The 16519-nt window shown below is 47.0% G+C and overlaps 1 protein-coding gene across 4 annotated transcripts in view; it reads left to right on the top strand.

The window, feature by feature from the left end:
* The window catches only part of AP3B2 (adaptor related protein complex 3 subunit beta 2), a 50258-nt gene that overhangs the window by 21181 nt on the left and 12558 nt on the right, over positions 1 to 16519 (top strand). For 2 of the 4 annotated variants that reach the window (XM_023187180.3, XM_023187181.3), the window contains exons 4-14: positions 215 to 310; positions 7483 to 7643; positions 7884 to 7950; positions 8042 to 8224; positions 8306 to 8589; positions 8874 to 8928; positions 9313 to 9384; positions 10786 to 10848; positions 11148 to 11280; positions 11567 to 11676; positions 12308 to 12484. In XM_023187180.3, coding sequence (XP_023042948.1) covers positions 215 to 310; positions 7483 to 7643; positions 7884 to 7950; positions 8042 to 8224; positions 8306 to 8589; positions 8874 to 8928; positions 9313 to 9384; positions 10786 to 10848; positions 11148 to 11280; positions 11567 to 11676; positions 12308 to 12484 — 1401 coding nt within the window. Of the gene's footprint in view, positions 1 to 214; positions 311 to 534; positions 3950 to 7482; positions 7644 to 7883; positions 7951 to 8041; positions 8225 to 8305; positions 8590 to 8873; positions 8929 to 9312; positions 9385 to 10785; positions 10849 to 11147; positions 11281 to 11566; positions 11677 to 12307; positions 12485 to 16519 lie in introns of those variants that run through there. The other 2 variants (XM_023187183.2, XM_023187184.2) reach the window with 2 other exon arrangements.

A 16519-nucleotide genomic window follows, 5' to 3' on the forward strand; every position in this document is an offset into this window, starting at 1 on the left:
AATGTCCCTGAGCCAGGAGAAGACACTCTCTCCATGTCCTTGAACTGGATGTGGATCAAGGTAAAGGACCTGGATACACTCGGGTGCTCTCCCCAACTGGAAGAATTTGTCCCTGTGGACCACAGCTGCCTGGGGAGATGACATCCCAGGGGTAGGGGGGCGGGCACAGGTCCCTGCTGAGAAGCCTTCTGCTGAGAAACCTGCTCTCCCCAAGGTGAAAAAGCTTGTCTACGTGTACCTGGTACGCTACGCTGAGGAGCAGCAAGACCTGGCCCTGCTGTCCATCTCCACCTTCCAACGTGGCCTAAAGGTCAGGGGTCTCAGTTTGCCTCCCAGGGCCTGGGTCTCGTTGGCGCTATCAGAGGAACAGGCCCAGGGAGAGGCCATGAGCATGGGAGCGGGCCCTTTCTACCTGCCTAAAGTTGGGAGGGTCACAGTCAGGAAAGGCCAGCCAGACCCTCAGAGAGTGGAAGCCAGGTTCAGAAGGGCATAAGAGATGAAGTGGGTACCTAGGGCCCCTGTCTCTCTTCCCAGGAGCCTGTGGTAATGGCTGCTTCTAGTATGAACCACTTGAGCCCCTGGAGAGTGGAGAGTCTCTGGCAATGGAGACCCCTCAACCCTCTTTGTGTAAAGGTGTGAATTGTGGTCCACAGCCAGGTAGAATTCAACCTTTAGCAGTGGCCTGAATCCCCCACACCATTCTCACTGTTTCTTTCGTTTTGCCCAAGGTTTCTAGTTGAATTTACATATGTTAGGTGCATGCATAAGTTTCCCCTGAGGGCTTTTCTGGTTAGTCTAAGATATCTTGAGGGTAAAGACAGCCATTTCAAAGCCATTCTTTCTCTCCATATCAGATTTTTCGCTCTGATTACAACCATTAACTCCCCTATTTTTGCATACCTTTATTTATTTATTTGTGAGACAGATTCTCACTCTGTTGCCCAGGCTGGAGCGCAGTGGTGCAGTCATGACTCACTGGAGCCTGGACCTTCCTGAGCTCAGGTGATTCTCCCACCTCTGTCTCCCGAGTAGCGGCGACTACAGGCATGCACCACCATGCCCACCTAATTTTTTTGTAGTTTTTGTGGAGACCAGGTTTTACCATGTTGCCCAGGCTGGTCTCGGACTCCTGGGCTCAAGTGGCCTCAGCTTCCCAAAATGCTGGGATTACAGGCATGGCCACTACTCCTGGCCTGGATACTTTTAGTTCAAATTTCTGTGAGAGAGATTGTGAGAGGTCCAGCTCATCTTTTCATATCCAGAAGTTCTGTAGGTTACTGGGTACATAGGATCGACTGCTCAAATTCAGGGCCCACCCCTTGTCCAATCTGCTATGGCCAGCAAGAGGGGTTGACAGTCGGCTTCTTTGGGGTGACGGTAGAAAGCATGGTCACTTGCATATACAGTTCATTCATTTAGCAAATACTTGGGTGTCTCTATGCCACACATTGCATTGTGCTAGGGTTCTTTTTATAAGTCAAAACCATGGAATCCATCTTAGATTGGCAAGTAATCTTTCGGTTTGAGTTAAGGGTTAAGTATAAAAACTAATCTGAAATCATTGCACAGATTTTCACCTATAGTCTCTACCAACTGCCCCTTTCCCCCTTTTAGAAAATCAGAGCTCATTTAGTCCAACTGAATGTGATAATTTCTTTCTGCAAAGTGCCAAATAGTATTTTAGGTTTTGTAGGCCTTATAGTCTCAACTATGCAACTACTTAATTTTGCCCTTATGGTGCAAATGCAGCCATTAGCAAGTGGGTGTGGCCGTGTCCAATAAATCTATATAAAAACAGTCAATAGACAGATTTTATCCAAGGGCTGTAGCATGCCAACCTTTGCTCTAGAACATCTCTAACAGGTATCTTTTCTGATAGGGACCTCACTCCTTCACAGGGCAACTTGCTCCATCTCAAAGACAACTACTACTATTTGGGGTGTTTTTTAAACCATTATATTTTGTTGAAACCTCCACAACTATAATTTTTAAAAATTGATTTCAGGCCGGGCACGGTGGCTCATGCCTGTAATTCCAGCACTTTGGGAGGTCAAGGTGGGTGAATCATGAGGTCCAGGAGTTTGAGACCAGCCTGGCCAACATGGTGAAACCCCATCTCTACTAAAAATACAAAAAATTAGCTGGGCATGGTGGCGGGTGCCCATAATCCTAGCTACTCAGGAGGCTGAGGCAGGAGAATTGCTTGAACCTGGGAGGCAGAGGTTGCAGTGAGCTGAGATCGTGCCACTGCCATCCAGCCCAGGTGACAGTGTGAGACTCCATCTCAAAAAAAAAAAAGAAAAAAAAATTGATTTCAGGCTGTACTGCATTATGACTGCGCCTGTAAATAGTCACTGTACTCCAGCCTGGGCAACACAGGGAGACCCTGTATCTAAAAAATAAAATAAAATTTACTACAGGTTCACAAAAGGCATAAACAATAATATAATGACTATCCATATATCCAGCATAAGAAATGACATATTTCTCAAAGCCTCCTGTATATATCTTCTCTTATCATTCATACATATGTATTTATTCCTGAGCTAGTAATTTGCATATTGTTAAGCAATATAAAATGTTTTGTAAATGGTGTCATCATACTATATATGTATTCCTTTAAAACTTGTTTTTTTGTTGTTGTTGTCACTGGCTTTTGGTCTCTCCTGCATGTTGGAACCAATCATTTAATCCAGCCTTCTCCCTTCTTTTTATCAGCCCAGACTAGGGCTGTGTTCACTTTCTTAGGAGATCCCTCATGGAATCAAACCTCTGACTGGCAAGCAGATAATCTAGGTCTCCCTACATCCTGTCTTTGTGCAGTTGGTCCCTTGAACCCCCTGTGAAACCCTACTCTATTTCATTTTATCGGTTTAGCACAGGGTCCAAGCCAGGGTAATTCTGAATCTTCATTATGTTCCTCCTGATTTTGTGTCTTCTTTCAAGATACTGATAAGCTATTTGGACCAGGGCAAAAGACTGAGGCATAGTGTGTTTCCAAGTTGACATTGATCTGTTAATAAACCTTCCCCAAGTACATTTCACCAAGTTGTAGACCCACCTGACTGTACAGACAGCTGGCATTTTTCTATCTTGTTAGGAAAGATCTTATTCAATAGCAATAAATAAATAAATAAATAAATAACACCTTTCATGTGCAAAGGGTTGTGGGTGACACAGAGATAAAACAGATGTGAATTCTTTTCTTAAAAATGCTTGACTATTAGGTGAAACAAAAGGCCTACCTAAAAAATGGCAATGCAGGAAATGCTGTGAGACTTCCACAAACATATCACTGAATCAAGATACAAAGTACTAATATCCACTGGCCTAGTTACCCCATCAAAAAGGAAAACAGATTTTTTTTGATAACTTTCTGTGAATCTATAATCATTTCCCAAATAAAATATTCACACACAAAAAAGGAAAAGGGTTTTAGCAGTTGATGTGACTATTTGTCTCTAAGAAAACAGAGACTCCTTCCTTTTTAATAAATGCTTCTAACCCATCTGTTTAAAAGTCAATTCCAGAATTTTGTCAGGAATTAGCATCAATTTTGCCCGCAATTGTGAGGATCTTTTCTTTCTCCATTTCAGAAAGTCACGGTAACATCTATCCTTCTTTAGTGTTCCTATTCCCATCATTCTCTAAGATTAATAGTACAGGCACATCTCATTTTATTGCACTTTGCAAATATTGCACGTTTTACAAATTGAAGGTTTCTGGCAACCCTACATCAATCAAGTCTATTAGTGACATTTTTCCAACAGTATGTCCTCACATTGTGCCTCTGTCACATTCTGGTAATTCTCACAATATTCTCACAATATTCCAAACTTTTAAATGATTATTATATGTTATGGTGATCAGTGATCTTTGATGTAACTATTGTAATTGTTTTGGGTGCCACAAACCATGCCCAGAGATGAAAGTGAAATTAATCAATAAATGTTGTGTGTGTTCTGACTGTTCCCCCATCTCCTTCACCGTGGGCCTCTTTATTCCCTGAGACACAACAATATTGAAATTAGACCAATTAATAACCCTACAATGGCCTCTAAGTGTTCAAGTGAAAGGAAGAACCACACATCTCTCACTTTAAATCAAAAGCTAGAAATGATTAGGCTTACTGAGGAAGGCATGTTGAAAGCCGTGATAGGCTGAAAGCTATGCCTCTTTCTTCAAACATTTAGCCAAGTTGTGAATGAGAAGTAAAAGTCCTTGAAGGAAATTAAAATTGCTACTCCAGGCTGGGCGTGGTGGCTCACACCTGTAATCCCAGCACTTTGGGAGGCCGAGGCAGGAGGATCACTTGAGACCAGGGGTTCAAGACCATCCTGGGCAACAGAGCAAGAGCATCTCTACAAAAATTTCTTTTCTACAAAAATTTTTTAAAAATTAGCCTGGTGTGGTGGTACGCACCTGTAGTCTTAGCTACTTGGAAGGCTGAGGTGGGAGGATCACTTGAACCCAGAAGTTTGAGGTGCTACTCCAGAAAACACATGATAAAGAAAGCAAGACAGGCTTATTGCTGATATAGGAAAATTTAAGTGGCCTGGATAGAAGATCAAACCAGCTACCACATCCCCTTAAGCCAAAGCCTAATTCATAGGCAGGTCTTAAATCTCTCCAATTCTATGATGGCTAAGAGAGGTGAGGAAGCTACAGAAGAAAAGACGGAAGCTAGTGGAGGTTGGTTCATGAAGTTTAAGTACATAAGCCATCTCCATAACAAAAAAATGCAAGGTGAAGCAAAAGTGCTGATGGAGAAGCTGCAGCAAGTTGTCCAGAAGGTCTAGCTAAGATCACTGATGAAAGTGACTATGTTCAACAAGAGATGCTCAGTGTAAATGAAATAGCCTCTTACTGGAAGAAGATACCATCTAGCACATTCCTACCTGGAGAGGAGAAGTCAATGCCTGGCTTTAAAAAACAGGCTGGCTCTTGTTAGGGGCTAATGCAGCTAGTGACTTTAAGTTGAGGCCAGTACTCACTGACCATTCTGAATATCCTGGGGTCCGTAAGAATTATGGCAGATCTCCTCTGCCTGTGCTCTATAAATGGAACAACAATGCCATGACAACATATCTGTTTGCAGTTATGGTTTACTGAATTTTTTAAGCCCATTGTTGATACCTACCACTTAAAGGTTCCTTTCATAGTATTACTGCTCTATGATAATGCATTTGTTCACTCAAGAGCTCTGATGGAGAGGTACAAGGAGATTAATGATTTCGTGCCTGCTAACACAAGATCAGTTCTGCAGCCTATGGATCAATGAGTAATTTTGACTTTCAAGTCTTATTATTTAAGAAATACATCTCATAAAGCTAGAGCTGCCATAGATAGTGATTCCTCTTATGGATCTGGACAAAGTAAATTGAAAACCTTCTGGAAAGGATTCACCATTCTAGGTGCCATTAGGAACATTTATGATTCATGGGAGGAGGTCAAAATATTAACATGAACAGGAGTTTGGAAGAAGTTGATTCTAAACTCCATGGATGACTCTGAGGGGTTCACTACTTCAGTGGAGGAAGTAACTACATATGTGATGGAAATAACAAGTAGAATTAAAAGTGGAGCCTGAAGATGTGACTGAATTGCTGCAATCTCATGATAAAACTTAAATGGATGAGGACTTGCTTCTTATGAATGAACACAGAAAGTCCTTTCTTAAAATGGAACCTACTCCTGGTGCAGATGCTGTGAACATTGTTGAAATGACAACAAAGGATTTAGAATACTACATAAACCTAGTTGATAAAGCAGAGGCAGAGTTTAAGAGGATTGACTTCAAATTTTTTTTTTTTTTTTGTAGAGACTGGGGTCTCCCTATGTTGCCCGGGCTGGTCTTGAACTCCTAGGCTCAAGCAATCCTCCTACCTCAGCCTCCCAAAGTGTTGGGATTACAGGCACAAGCCATCACACGTAGCCTACATTGGTTTTTAAGACATAATGCTATTGCATGCTTAGTAGACTATAGTATATTGTAAATGTAACTTTTTGTTTTCTTTTTTTGTTTTGGAGATAGGATCTCACTCCGTTGCTCAGTCTGGAGTGCAGTGGCGTGAACATACATAGCTCACTTCAGCTTCCAACTTCCTGGGCTCAAGTGATTCTCCGACCTCAGCTTCCCAAGCAGCTGTAACTATAAGCATAACTTGTATGCACCAGGGAACAAACAATTTATGTAACTCATTTTAGTGCGATATTTGCTTTATTGTTGAGGTCTAGAATCAAACCCACAGTATCTCCGAGGTATGCTTGTAATATATAGCTGCTGCTGCTGATAGTGGGAAGAAGTCCTAAGCCCCATGATCACAATACAGTGTAACTAATGCTTTTATACATTCTGTATAGGATGCAATAGGAATAAAGAGGAAGGGCTTGGGGCCAGGCGTGGTGGCTCACGTCTGTAATCCCAGTACTTTGGGAGGCCGAGGTGGGCGGATCACTTGTGGCCAGGTGTTGGAGACCAGCCTGGCCAACATGGTGAAACCCCATCTCTACTAAAAATACAAAAAATTAGCTGGGTGTGGTGGTGCATGCCTGTAGCCCCAGCTACTTGGGAGGCTGAGGCAGGAGAATCACTTGAAACCAGGAGGCAGAGGTTGCAGTGAGCCGAGATTGTGCCCCTGCACTCCACCCTGGCCACAGAGTGAGACTCCATCTCAAAAAAAAAAAAAAAAAAAAAAAAAAAGGAAGGACCTACACTCCTATTCTGTTTTAAACACTGTGGAAGAACAGCAGCTTTTGCAATGATTTCTGGGAGAAAGGAGTGTAAGGTTGAACTCCGGAAGGGATACCAGCCTGTATCTGCTGGGCAGTCACCTCAGGCATTAAAACAGATACCCCCCCCCAAAAAAAAACCCTTACAAGGAACAGAAAATGTTTCAGGTGTTTCAGCAACTTTAGGCGTTCTGAACGTTTTTCAATCTTTCTGGAAGTGAAGCTACCCATTGCAACACCTGTTCAGGTGTCAGATTTCTGCAACCAGAGCCAAAATTAAGTGTCCCCCAGGTACCCAGCAATGGCACACCATCCAGGCTCCAGTCAGGGGGCAGGGAAGCAAGAACTGGTGGTCGCTGGGGACAGTGATTTCCAAAGGTGTGGTCCCCCTCCATCAGGTCACCTGGTGCTCTTTTTTTTTTTTTGAGACGGAGTCTCGCTCTTTTGCCCCAGCTGGAGTGCAGTGGCCGGATCTCAGCTCACTGCAAGCTCCGCCTCCCGGGTTTACACCATTCTCCTGCCTCAGCCTCCCGAGTAGCTGGGACTACAGGCGCCTACCACCTCGCCCGGCTAGTTTTTTGTATTTTTTAGTAGAGACGAGGTTTCACCGTGTTAGCCAGGATGGTCTCGATCTCCTGACCTCATGATCCGCCTGTCTCGGCCTCCCAAAATGCTGAGATTACAGGCTTGAGCCACCGCGCCCGGCCACCTGGTGCTCTTTCATAGCTCTGCCTCCACCTCTGCCTTTAGGACCCCAACCAACTGATTCGTGCCAGTGCCCTCCGTGTCCTCTCTAGCATCCGTGTGCCCATCATAGTGCCCATCATGATGCTAGCTATCAAAGAAGCCGCCTCGGACATGTCACCCTATGTGCGGAAAACAGCTGCCCACGCCATCCCTAAACTTTACAGGTATGCTCCAGCCCTGTCCCACGCTCCCCAGGAGGCTGGCTCCTAAGTTCCCAACCGACCCCTGGCCTTTCCTAAGTCTTGCCCGCTGCTTCTCAGAGGGTTTGAGGAGGGCAGTTTGGGGGACTGACAGAGATGGAGAAGAACAATAAGGTTGGGGTGCCTGAGGTGAGCATGGCTTGGACAGATATTGGGAAGGCTGGGGCTGAGAGTGGCAAATTCCCCTACCGATTTCTCCCTCAGTTTGGACTCTGACCAGAAGGATCAGCTGATAGAAGTCATTGAGAAGCTTCTGGCTGACAAGACCACGGTGCGGTATCGGGGCACTCCGGGAGGGGTGGTGACTAACAGCCGGCCTTCCACCCTTCGCGTTCACCCCTTTGCCTTTGTTCTTTCCCCAGCTGGTGGCGGGCAGCGTGGTGATGGCCTTCGAGGAGGTCTGCCCGGAGCGCATCGACCTGATTCACAAAAACTACCGGAAACTCTGTAACCTGCTGATCGACGTGGAGGAGTGGGGCCAGGTGGTCATCATCAGCATGCTCACCCGCTACGCCCGCACGCAGTTCCTGAGCCCCACCCAAAACGTGAGTGGGCCCCGTCCCGGCAGAGCGGGCGGAAGGGTGTCCCAGGGAGGCGCCCACAGGCCCGTCGGTCTCCCTGTCCAGGAATCCCTGCTAGAGGAGAACGCGGAGAAAGCCTTCTATGGCTCAGAGGAGGACGAGGCCAAGGGCGCGGGGTCTGAGGAGACGGCCGCCGCGGCGCTCCCCGCTCGAAAGCCCTATATCATGGACCCCGACCACCGGCTGCTGCTGCGCAACACCAAACCCCTGCTGCAGAGCCGCAGCGCCGCGGTGGTCATGGCGGTGGCGCAGCTCTACTTCCACCTGGCGCCCAAGGCGGAAGTGGGCGTCATCGCCAAGGCGCTAGTGCGCCTGCTGCGCAGCCACAGGTGCGCTGCGGCCCCGGCCCCCGCCCCCCGCCCCCGCCCCCGCCCCGCCCCCTCCCCGCCCTCGCCTCACGCCCTGTCCCACGCCCCGCCCCACGGGCTGCCCGGCTCTGCCCCCTCATGCCCACCAACCGCTTCCCCCTCTGCCCAGCCGCTCCACACTGACCGCAGGCCTGCCCTCCGCACTGGTCCTCTCCCCGCAACGACTTGCCCCACCTTTTCCCCTCATCCGCTGCCCCTTGCCCCAGCCGAGGGGCCCGGGGTGCTCTGACCCATCCTCTCCGCAGTGAGGTGCAGTACGTTGTGCTCCAGAACGTGGCCACCATGTCCATCAAGCGCCGGGTGAGCCTGCGACCGCAGCCTGTCCTCGCTGTCCGAGGGCCGCTTCTGCAGGCACGGAGGCGCTTTCGGGGCTGGGACTGGGACCGGGGCTGGGGAACGGGAAGATGGAGGAATACCCTGGCTGTGCAGAGGATGGGGCAGGGGAGGCTCCAAACACAGATGGGGAGCAGGACCTGAATCCTGAGGGGCCGCTGAGAGGGGATGCGCCGTGGAGAAAGAGCTGGTCAAATCTGAGATGAACGAGGGAAGACTTGAGGAGTGGAGGGCAGTGGTGAGGAGGGAAGGATCCTGGGTACTAGGTCAGGATAGGAGGGGTGCCTCTGGGCAGTGAGGCAGGCCTGGGGCTTCTTCGGTGGAGCTCCCTGGCTGCCTCTCTTGTGCCAGGGTATGTTTGAGCCCTACCTGAAGAGCTTCTACATCAGGTCCACCGACCCCACCCAGATCAAGATCCTGAAGGTGAGTGAGGGACAGAAGTGCATGTGGCTCCCAGCCCTCCCCACCCCATGTACCCACTCAAATAACTCACAGTGGCCCCCCTGGTGCCTGCCTATTTCTAAGGCTGAGCCCAGGAGCCCATGACTGCCCCAGCTAGAGCTGTTTGTTCAGGGAGCTGGGCTAAGGAGGGTCAGGGGAGAAGGGAACTAACTGCTTTTTGCCTCATACCTGGTATACACCTGCTACTCTTCATAAATGAAGTAACCTGATACCACCTCTTAATAATCCCAGGATGTGTACATTATATTCCTTTTATAAAAATATAGACTCTGGCCGGGCACAGTGGCTCACGCCTAATCCCTGCACTTTGGGAGGCTGAGGCAGGCAGATTGCCTGAGGTCGGGAGTTCAAGACCAGCCTGGCCAACATGGTGAAACCCTGTCTCTACTAAAAATACAAAAATTAGCCAGGCATGGTGGCAGGCGCCTGTAATCCCAGCTACTCGGGAGGCTGAGGCTGGAGAATTGCTTGAACTTGGAAGGCAGAGGTTGCAGTGAACTGAGATCACGCCATTGCAGTCCAACCTGGGTGATGAGTGAAACTCCATCTCAAAAGAAAAAAAAAAATAGACTCTGGGAGATAACTGCCCCAGGTCACACAATTCTGCTGACTCCAAGGTTCATGCTTTTCTTTCCACCCACAGTGTTATGGCCCCCACACACCTGCCCCCTCACGCTTTCCTGCAAACGTTGGAGCAAACTAATCAGGGACCTTGCCTTCGTGGAGCATACAGATGCAGGGAGGAGGATACATTAAGCAGCTAATCATAAGGCAAATGTAAAAGCCCATTTACAAAATATGGAAGAAAGTGTGGAGAGCTATAAGGGCATAAAATAGGGAGAACTAATCTAGTCTGGTGCCAGGGAAAGTTTTCTGGAGAATATGAGACTTGAGCTGAAGACGGAGAGATGAACATGAATTATGTGGGGACAGAAATGGGAAGAACTGCTCCACACAGAGGAAACAGCATCTGCGAAGACCCTGGGTTAGGAAGTGGAGTGGGATTGGGATGGAGAGTGATAGGAGATGGGAGGTAGACAGCAAGCAGATCTATTCAGGACTTACAGACCATGGTGAATACAATGGTCTCCAACCTGAAAGCAATAGGAACCTTTACGTTTTCAATGGAGTAGGGAGGTGACATGGTCATACTGTAAGCATACTCTGTAGGCAATCCCTTTAAGAGGCAAACTGGTCCTCTTGATTTTTAGACAAGTTTCATAACCTGTCAATTCCCTCATCAGTCTGAGGATGATGCAGGTCTGTCATGAGGATTGTTTTCTGGTCTGTGACGTGTACTTGGAATGGAAGTACAGAAAGCCCACTGGCCACCCCTCTCTGCCTCTCCACCCCTCCCTGCAGCTGGAAGTGCTGACCAACCTGGCCAATGAGACCAACATTCCTACTGTCCTACGGGAATTCCAGGTACAGGCCAGCTCCCAGCCAGAAGGGCCTGGGAGAGGTACCCATCAGATCCTTGTGCCCTGGTGGGTCAAACCTCTTATGAACCCAAAGCTGGAGAAGCTATTATCTTACATTCCCCTTCCAATGCGTTTCGCTAGCTTTGGGCGAAGGAATCACTGGATTGGGGGTGGAGGTGTTGCCCCCTTTCCCAAGTCTTAGTCACTGGCATGATGAGCCATAAAATGAAGGGCCACAGCCTTCTTGAAGGTCACCCTTAAGCCTGCAGAGTCACTGAGGGATTTCTTTGTCATATCTCACAGACCTATATTCGCAGCATGGACAAGGACTTTGTGGCAGCCACAATCCAGGCCATTGGACGCTGTGCAACTAACATTGGCCGAGTCCGTGACACCTGCCTCAATGGCCTGGTGCAGCTGCTGTCCAACCGTGATGGTCAGTGTTTGCCTGAATGTCTAATCGTGATGATCAGAAGATGCCTGCCTGCAGGTCTGACTCTGCTGGCTAGTGGATATCCACCAGTCTGCCTAGATATGATGTGTGTCCATTGGTCTGTCTGTCTTGATCAGGGCCCAAGTGTTCCTACACCTCTGAGGGCTGCTAGAGAAGTGAAGGGGTTGAAAGAAAGAACCAAGGGCCTGGGGCACTGCAGGTGTGTCTGTGCACCTGAGCATGGCTATCTGACTGTCTTGGGGTCCATACACTCATTTTTCTTCCGTAGAACTTGTGGTTGCAGAGTCAGTGGTCGTCATTAAGAAATTGCTACAGATGCAGCCAGCACAACATGGAGAGATCATCAAACACTTGGCAAAGCTTACAGACAACATCCAGGTGAGGGAGTAGCCACATTTTCACTCCCCACTTCAAGGTCTTCCCCATGATTTCAAGACTGTATAATTAAATATGCTAGCCCTATCAAAAGTAACTTCCAAACCTTAGGTCTTCAGGTGGGAGGAGGAGAGACACTGGACCATGTGACCCTGACCTTGTTACCCAAGATTTGCCTTCCCTTTGGAGACCTTCACTGAGTGCCATGGACTTTACTGCTACTCTTGCTTTCTCTCTAAAGCTCTAGCCAACCATGGTTAAGTGACAAATCTTGTATTTTTCTGTTGCACTGCTAAGCTGAAACATCTAAACAAGGCATTCCCAAAGATTCAGGAGAGTAACATGGAAATAAAGCACTGAGGGTACAATGAATCCAGAAAGTCAGTCTTTTACATCATGATTGACTTAGGGTCTTGAAAGCTCTATGTTAATGAAGCCCTAGGGAAGAGGGGAAATGCTGTCCAGGAAATGTCTACCTTTTAACCTCTCTCTCCCCCACCATCCCCAACTCCCATTTCCAGAGAACCCATAATAGGCCAGCACAGATGAAGAGTGCTGTTTCTCTGGAAGTCCACATTCCTACCCACCCACTTTCCCATATTTACCCATCTTCATTCCTCTCCCACAACCACAGGTGCCCATGGCCAGAGCCAGCATCCTGTGGCTCATTGGAGAGTACTGTGAGCATGTCCCCAGGATTGCACCTGATGTCTTAAGAAAAATGGCCAAGTCATTCACAGCAGAGGAGGATATTGTCAAGCTGCAGGTCATCAACTTAGCAGCCAAGCTCTACCTGACCAACTCTAAACAGGTAAAGATTGAGAGATGACCCCCCCAAATACTCTGGTTCCCAGAAACTCCCTAGACAGTATTCTTTTGGCCCTCCCTAGGCAGGGCTGAACTCTAGCTCCTATTTTGGAAAAGAAGAATCAGGGAAGGTGGCTGGTCTGCCCACGTAACCAATGCTACCCCAGTGCCCACAGCTATTCTGGGGACTCAAAGACCTTGTAGTGCTGGTAGTCACTGTTGAAGAGACTCTCCTATGAAGCTGTGACCTCCAGTTGGCTAGTACAAGAGTCCTGTCTGCCATCTTGGAACTCTGGGGCTGCAAAGAACCACAGTTGATTGAAATAAGGGAAGGGGCCAACAGTGGCAGGTACTGATGGGAGAACATGCATCCCAGATGTGGTCTGTGCTTCTTCCCAAAGCTTGACAATGCTTGGCCAGTCTGTGCCAAAGATAAGGGAGTGAGTCTCTGCTTGGACTTGGGTGGTGCTGGTGGCCACTGTCATTCCCAAGGTGAAAGGTTATAAGAGATACATAGCCAAGGATGAGGCTCAACTAAGTTGTAGTATCAGGGCATTCAGAGCCTCCTAGCTGTCTGGCATCTCCTGAGATGGTTCCAGAAGATTCTTCTAAAATAAAGCATAATGTGCTGAGCTTTTCAAGGTGTCAGGGACATCAAACACGATGACAATTTCCACACTCTCCTACTCAGTTAAGCAGGACAGGGATTGGCAAACTACTGCCCATAGGCTGAATCTGGCCTATGCCTGTTCTTGTAAATAAAGTTTTGTTGGAACACAGCCCTGCTCGTTCATTTATGAATTACCTGTGGCTGCTTTTGTGCTACAACAGCAGGGTTGACTAGTTGCAACAGACTGTATTGCCCACAAAGCCTAGAATAGTTATTCTCTGGCCCTTTTATAGAAAGACTCTGCCAATCCTTGAAGCAAAACATCTGGGTAGGTGGCTGGGGTCTACAGATTTATAGCAGGGATATCCCCTGGAGACTGTAGCCTCCCTGCCATGCCCACTCTGCATGGGAGTCTTTGGATGGTGGCATTTGTCTTTTTCAGTGGCTTCTTTGATCCATGGTGGCCAGAGTGAGCCCCAGAGGCTCAAGCTGAGGTAGGCAGGGCCACCAAGTGCTGAGACTCTAATCAGGAGTCAGAAAGGACAGCAGCTACATGTGGAGGCAACTGAGTCTGTGGGTATCAGTGTTGTGGGCAAAGCAGATTGGAGAGAGAGAAGTTAGAGGGAGGGGGAGCACCATGGAGAAGTGTTCAATCATTGAACGAATATTTGTGTACTTTCTTTGTTCAGGCGGGAGGAAGGAGCAAGTGGGAGGAATGTTTGAAAAGATGAAGCAGCCTGGGTGGGGAGCCACCCAGGTAGGTGGGAGTCTGACATGCTCAGCACTGAGCCAGGGTCCTGAACCCCAGGATGGTGAGGTTGGCATGTTTTCATAAGCTTGGGCCTGTCCACATGGCATTTCTCCAAGTTGTCACTGTGAGCTACATGTGCATTTGTTCATTTATTTAACATATAGGCCTACTATTTACCTGGTAATGTGCTACGTCCTGGGGATATGACAATAAGTGAGACGCATTTACAGGTCTCCAGATACTCACAGCCAAGTAGGAGAAATAGGAGAAAAATAAACACTTTAAACACAGCAGGAAGAGCTGTCATCAGGGTTGGCACAGAGAGCTGTGGGTATATACAGCTTAACCCTCCCCTAGGAAGGACCCCTGTCAGGGCACCCAGAGTAGGCTGTTCAGGCAAATGGACACACCTCCAGGGTGCCCTTCACCTGAAAGTGAGTTTTTGCAGACCCCTTAGAATGGTTATTTGATTCAATAAAGATTTTTGTCCTCTCTTTCTTTCTCCTTTCTTCCCAGCCTCTTCTGGGAATGGTAAAGAAGGGGGAGTCCTTGGCGTACTAGGAGGGAGGTGGTTTGGATGCGTACATGACCATGATTGCAAAACGTAGTGATGCTTCCCATCCTGGGACCATGGGTGGCAATCTGCCCAGCTAAGAGGTCACAGTAATCTCAGTCATTCTCTCCAGTTTGGATATGGCCCCACTGCATGCCAGATCCTGGCACAGGCTGAGGCCAAGGAAATGACCAAGATGAGGCCTCTGCCCTGCTATTGATCATCAGATAATCAGATTCTAGACCAGAGACCACAAACGCATAATATGCAGGCTTAAGCAGGCAGCGGGGGAGGGGGGGTTGGTAGTGAAAGTGGTTATTACATCCACATGGATATAGAACCTGGGGAAACTGCCTAGCAGGTGAGTTTGCTTTTATATGTCAGGTAAGATGTGTGGCAGGAGGGTCTGCCAGGGGCACAGTGGGATCTGCAACCCTCCCATGTGACCGTCTTTACAGTGAATGGAGGATTGTGACAAATTTTGCAGAATTGCTTTTAAAAACTTAAACTCTTTAAATATTCTAAAGGTAATACATGCTCATTGTAGAACATCTGGAAAACTCAGAAAGTTAATAGTTTAAACTATTAATAAGTCCACCACTTAGAAGACCACCATTAATTTTATATTTCCTTATTTTTTATTCCTATATATAGTCATTCAGAAGTTGTACATTTGTCTATTGTCCAATATTTTAAACTTTTCTGCTTTTCAATGCTTTCATATTTAATACTTTTTTTCCCAGTCACATTTCAATTACAATTTTCACTTAGAATTTTCGCCAGACTGGGTTCAGTGGCTCACACCTGCAATCCCACTTTGGGAGCCCAAGGTGGGTGGACCATTTGAGGTCATGAATTCAAGACCAGCCTGACCAACATGGCGAAACCCTGTCCCTACTAAAAGTACAAAAAAATTAGCTGGGTGTGGTGGTGCACTGAAATCTCAGCTACTTGGGAAGCTAAGGCAGGAGAATTGCTTGAACCTGGGAGCTGGAGGTTGCATTGAGCTGAGATGGCACCACTGCACTTCAGCCTGGGCCACAGAGCAAGATCCATCTCAAAAATAAATAAAAATAAAAAAGAATTTTCTCCAGATTTTTTTCTACTTTCACATTTTTAAATCAATTGTATTAATTTTCTGCTACATAATAAATTACTGTAAATTTAGGGGCTTCAAACAACACACATTTATTTTTTCAACGTCTATGGGTCGAGAATTCAGGTATGGCTTAGTTGGATCTTATGCAAGGCTACAATTGAGGTGTCAGCCAAGGCTGAGTTTTTATCTGGAGGCTGTACTGGGGAAAGGTCCACTTCCAAGTCACATGGTGCCAGGATCCACTTCCTCGCAGTTGTAGGATTGTGGCCCTGGCATGTTGCTGGCTGTCAGCTGGGGACTGCCCTTGCCTTCTAGAGGCTGTCCTTAGCTCATTGCCATATGGGCCTCCCAACACGGATGCTTATTTCTCCAAAGCCACAAGGGAGAAAGTCTCTAGAGTCAGTCTGCTAGCAAGACAGTCTTCTTTTTATTTTTTAATTTTTATGGGTACATAGTAGGTGTATACATTTATGGTATACGTGATACGTTTTGATACAGGCATACAATGCATAACAATCACATCAGGGAATGGGGTATCCATCCTCTCAAGCATTTATCTTTTGTGTTACAATCAAATTATACTCTTTTAGTTATTTTTAAATGTATAATACATTATTGTTGACTGTAGTCACCCTGTTGTGCTATCAAATACTAGATCTTAGCATTCTATATAACTATAATTTTGTACCCATTAACCATCCCTACTTCCCCCCACCCACTTCTCAGCCTCTGGTAACCATTATTCTACTCTCCAACTCCATGAGCTCAGTTCTTTTAATTTTTAGCCCCCATAAATAAGTGAGAATATGTGAAGTTTGTTTTTCTGTGCTTGGCTTACTTCACTTAAAATAATGACCTCTAGTTCTATCCATGTTGTTGCAAATGACAGAATCTCATTCTTTTTTTTAATTCTTTTTTTATAGTCTTGCATTGTGTATATGTACCATATTTTCTTTATCCATTTGTCTGTTGATGGACACAAGTTGCTTTCAAATCTTGGCTATGGTGAACAGTGCCCCAAGAAAC

Source organism: Piliocolobus tephrosceles, chromosome 6 (assembly GCF_002776525.5).
Source record: "Piliocolobus tephrosceles isolate RC106 chromosome 6, ASM277652v3, whole genome shotgun sequence".
Lineage (NCBI taxonomy): Eukaryota > Metazoa > Chordata > Mammalia > Primates > Cercopithecidae > Piliocolobus > Piliocolobus tephrosceles.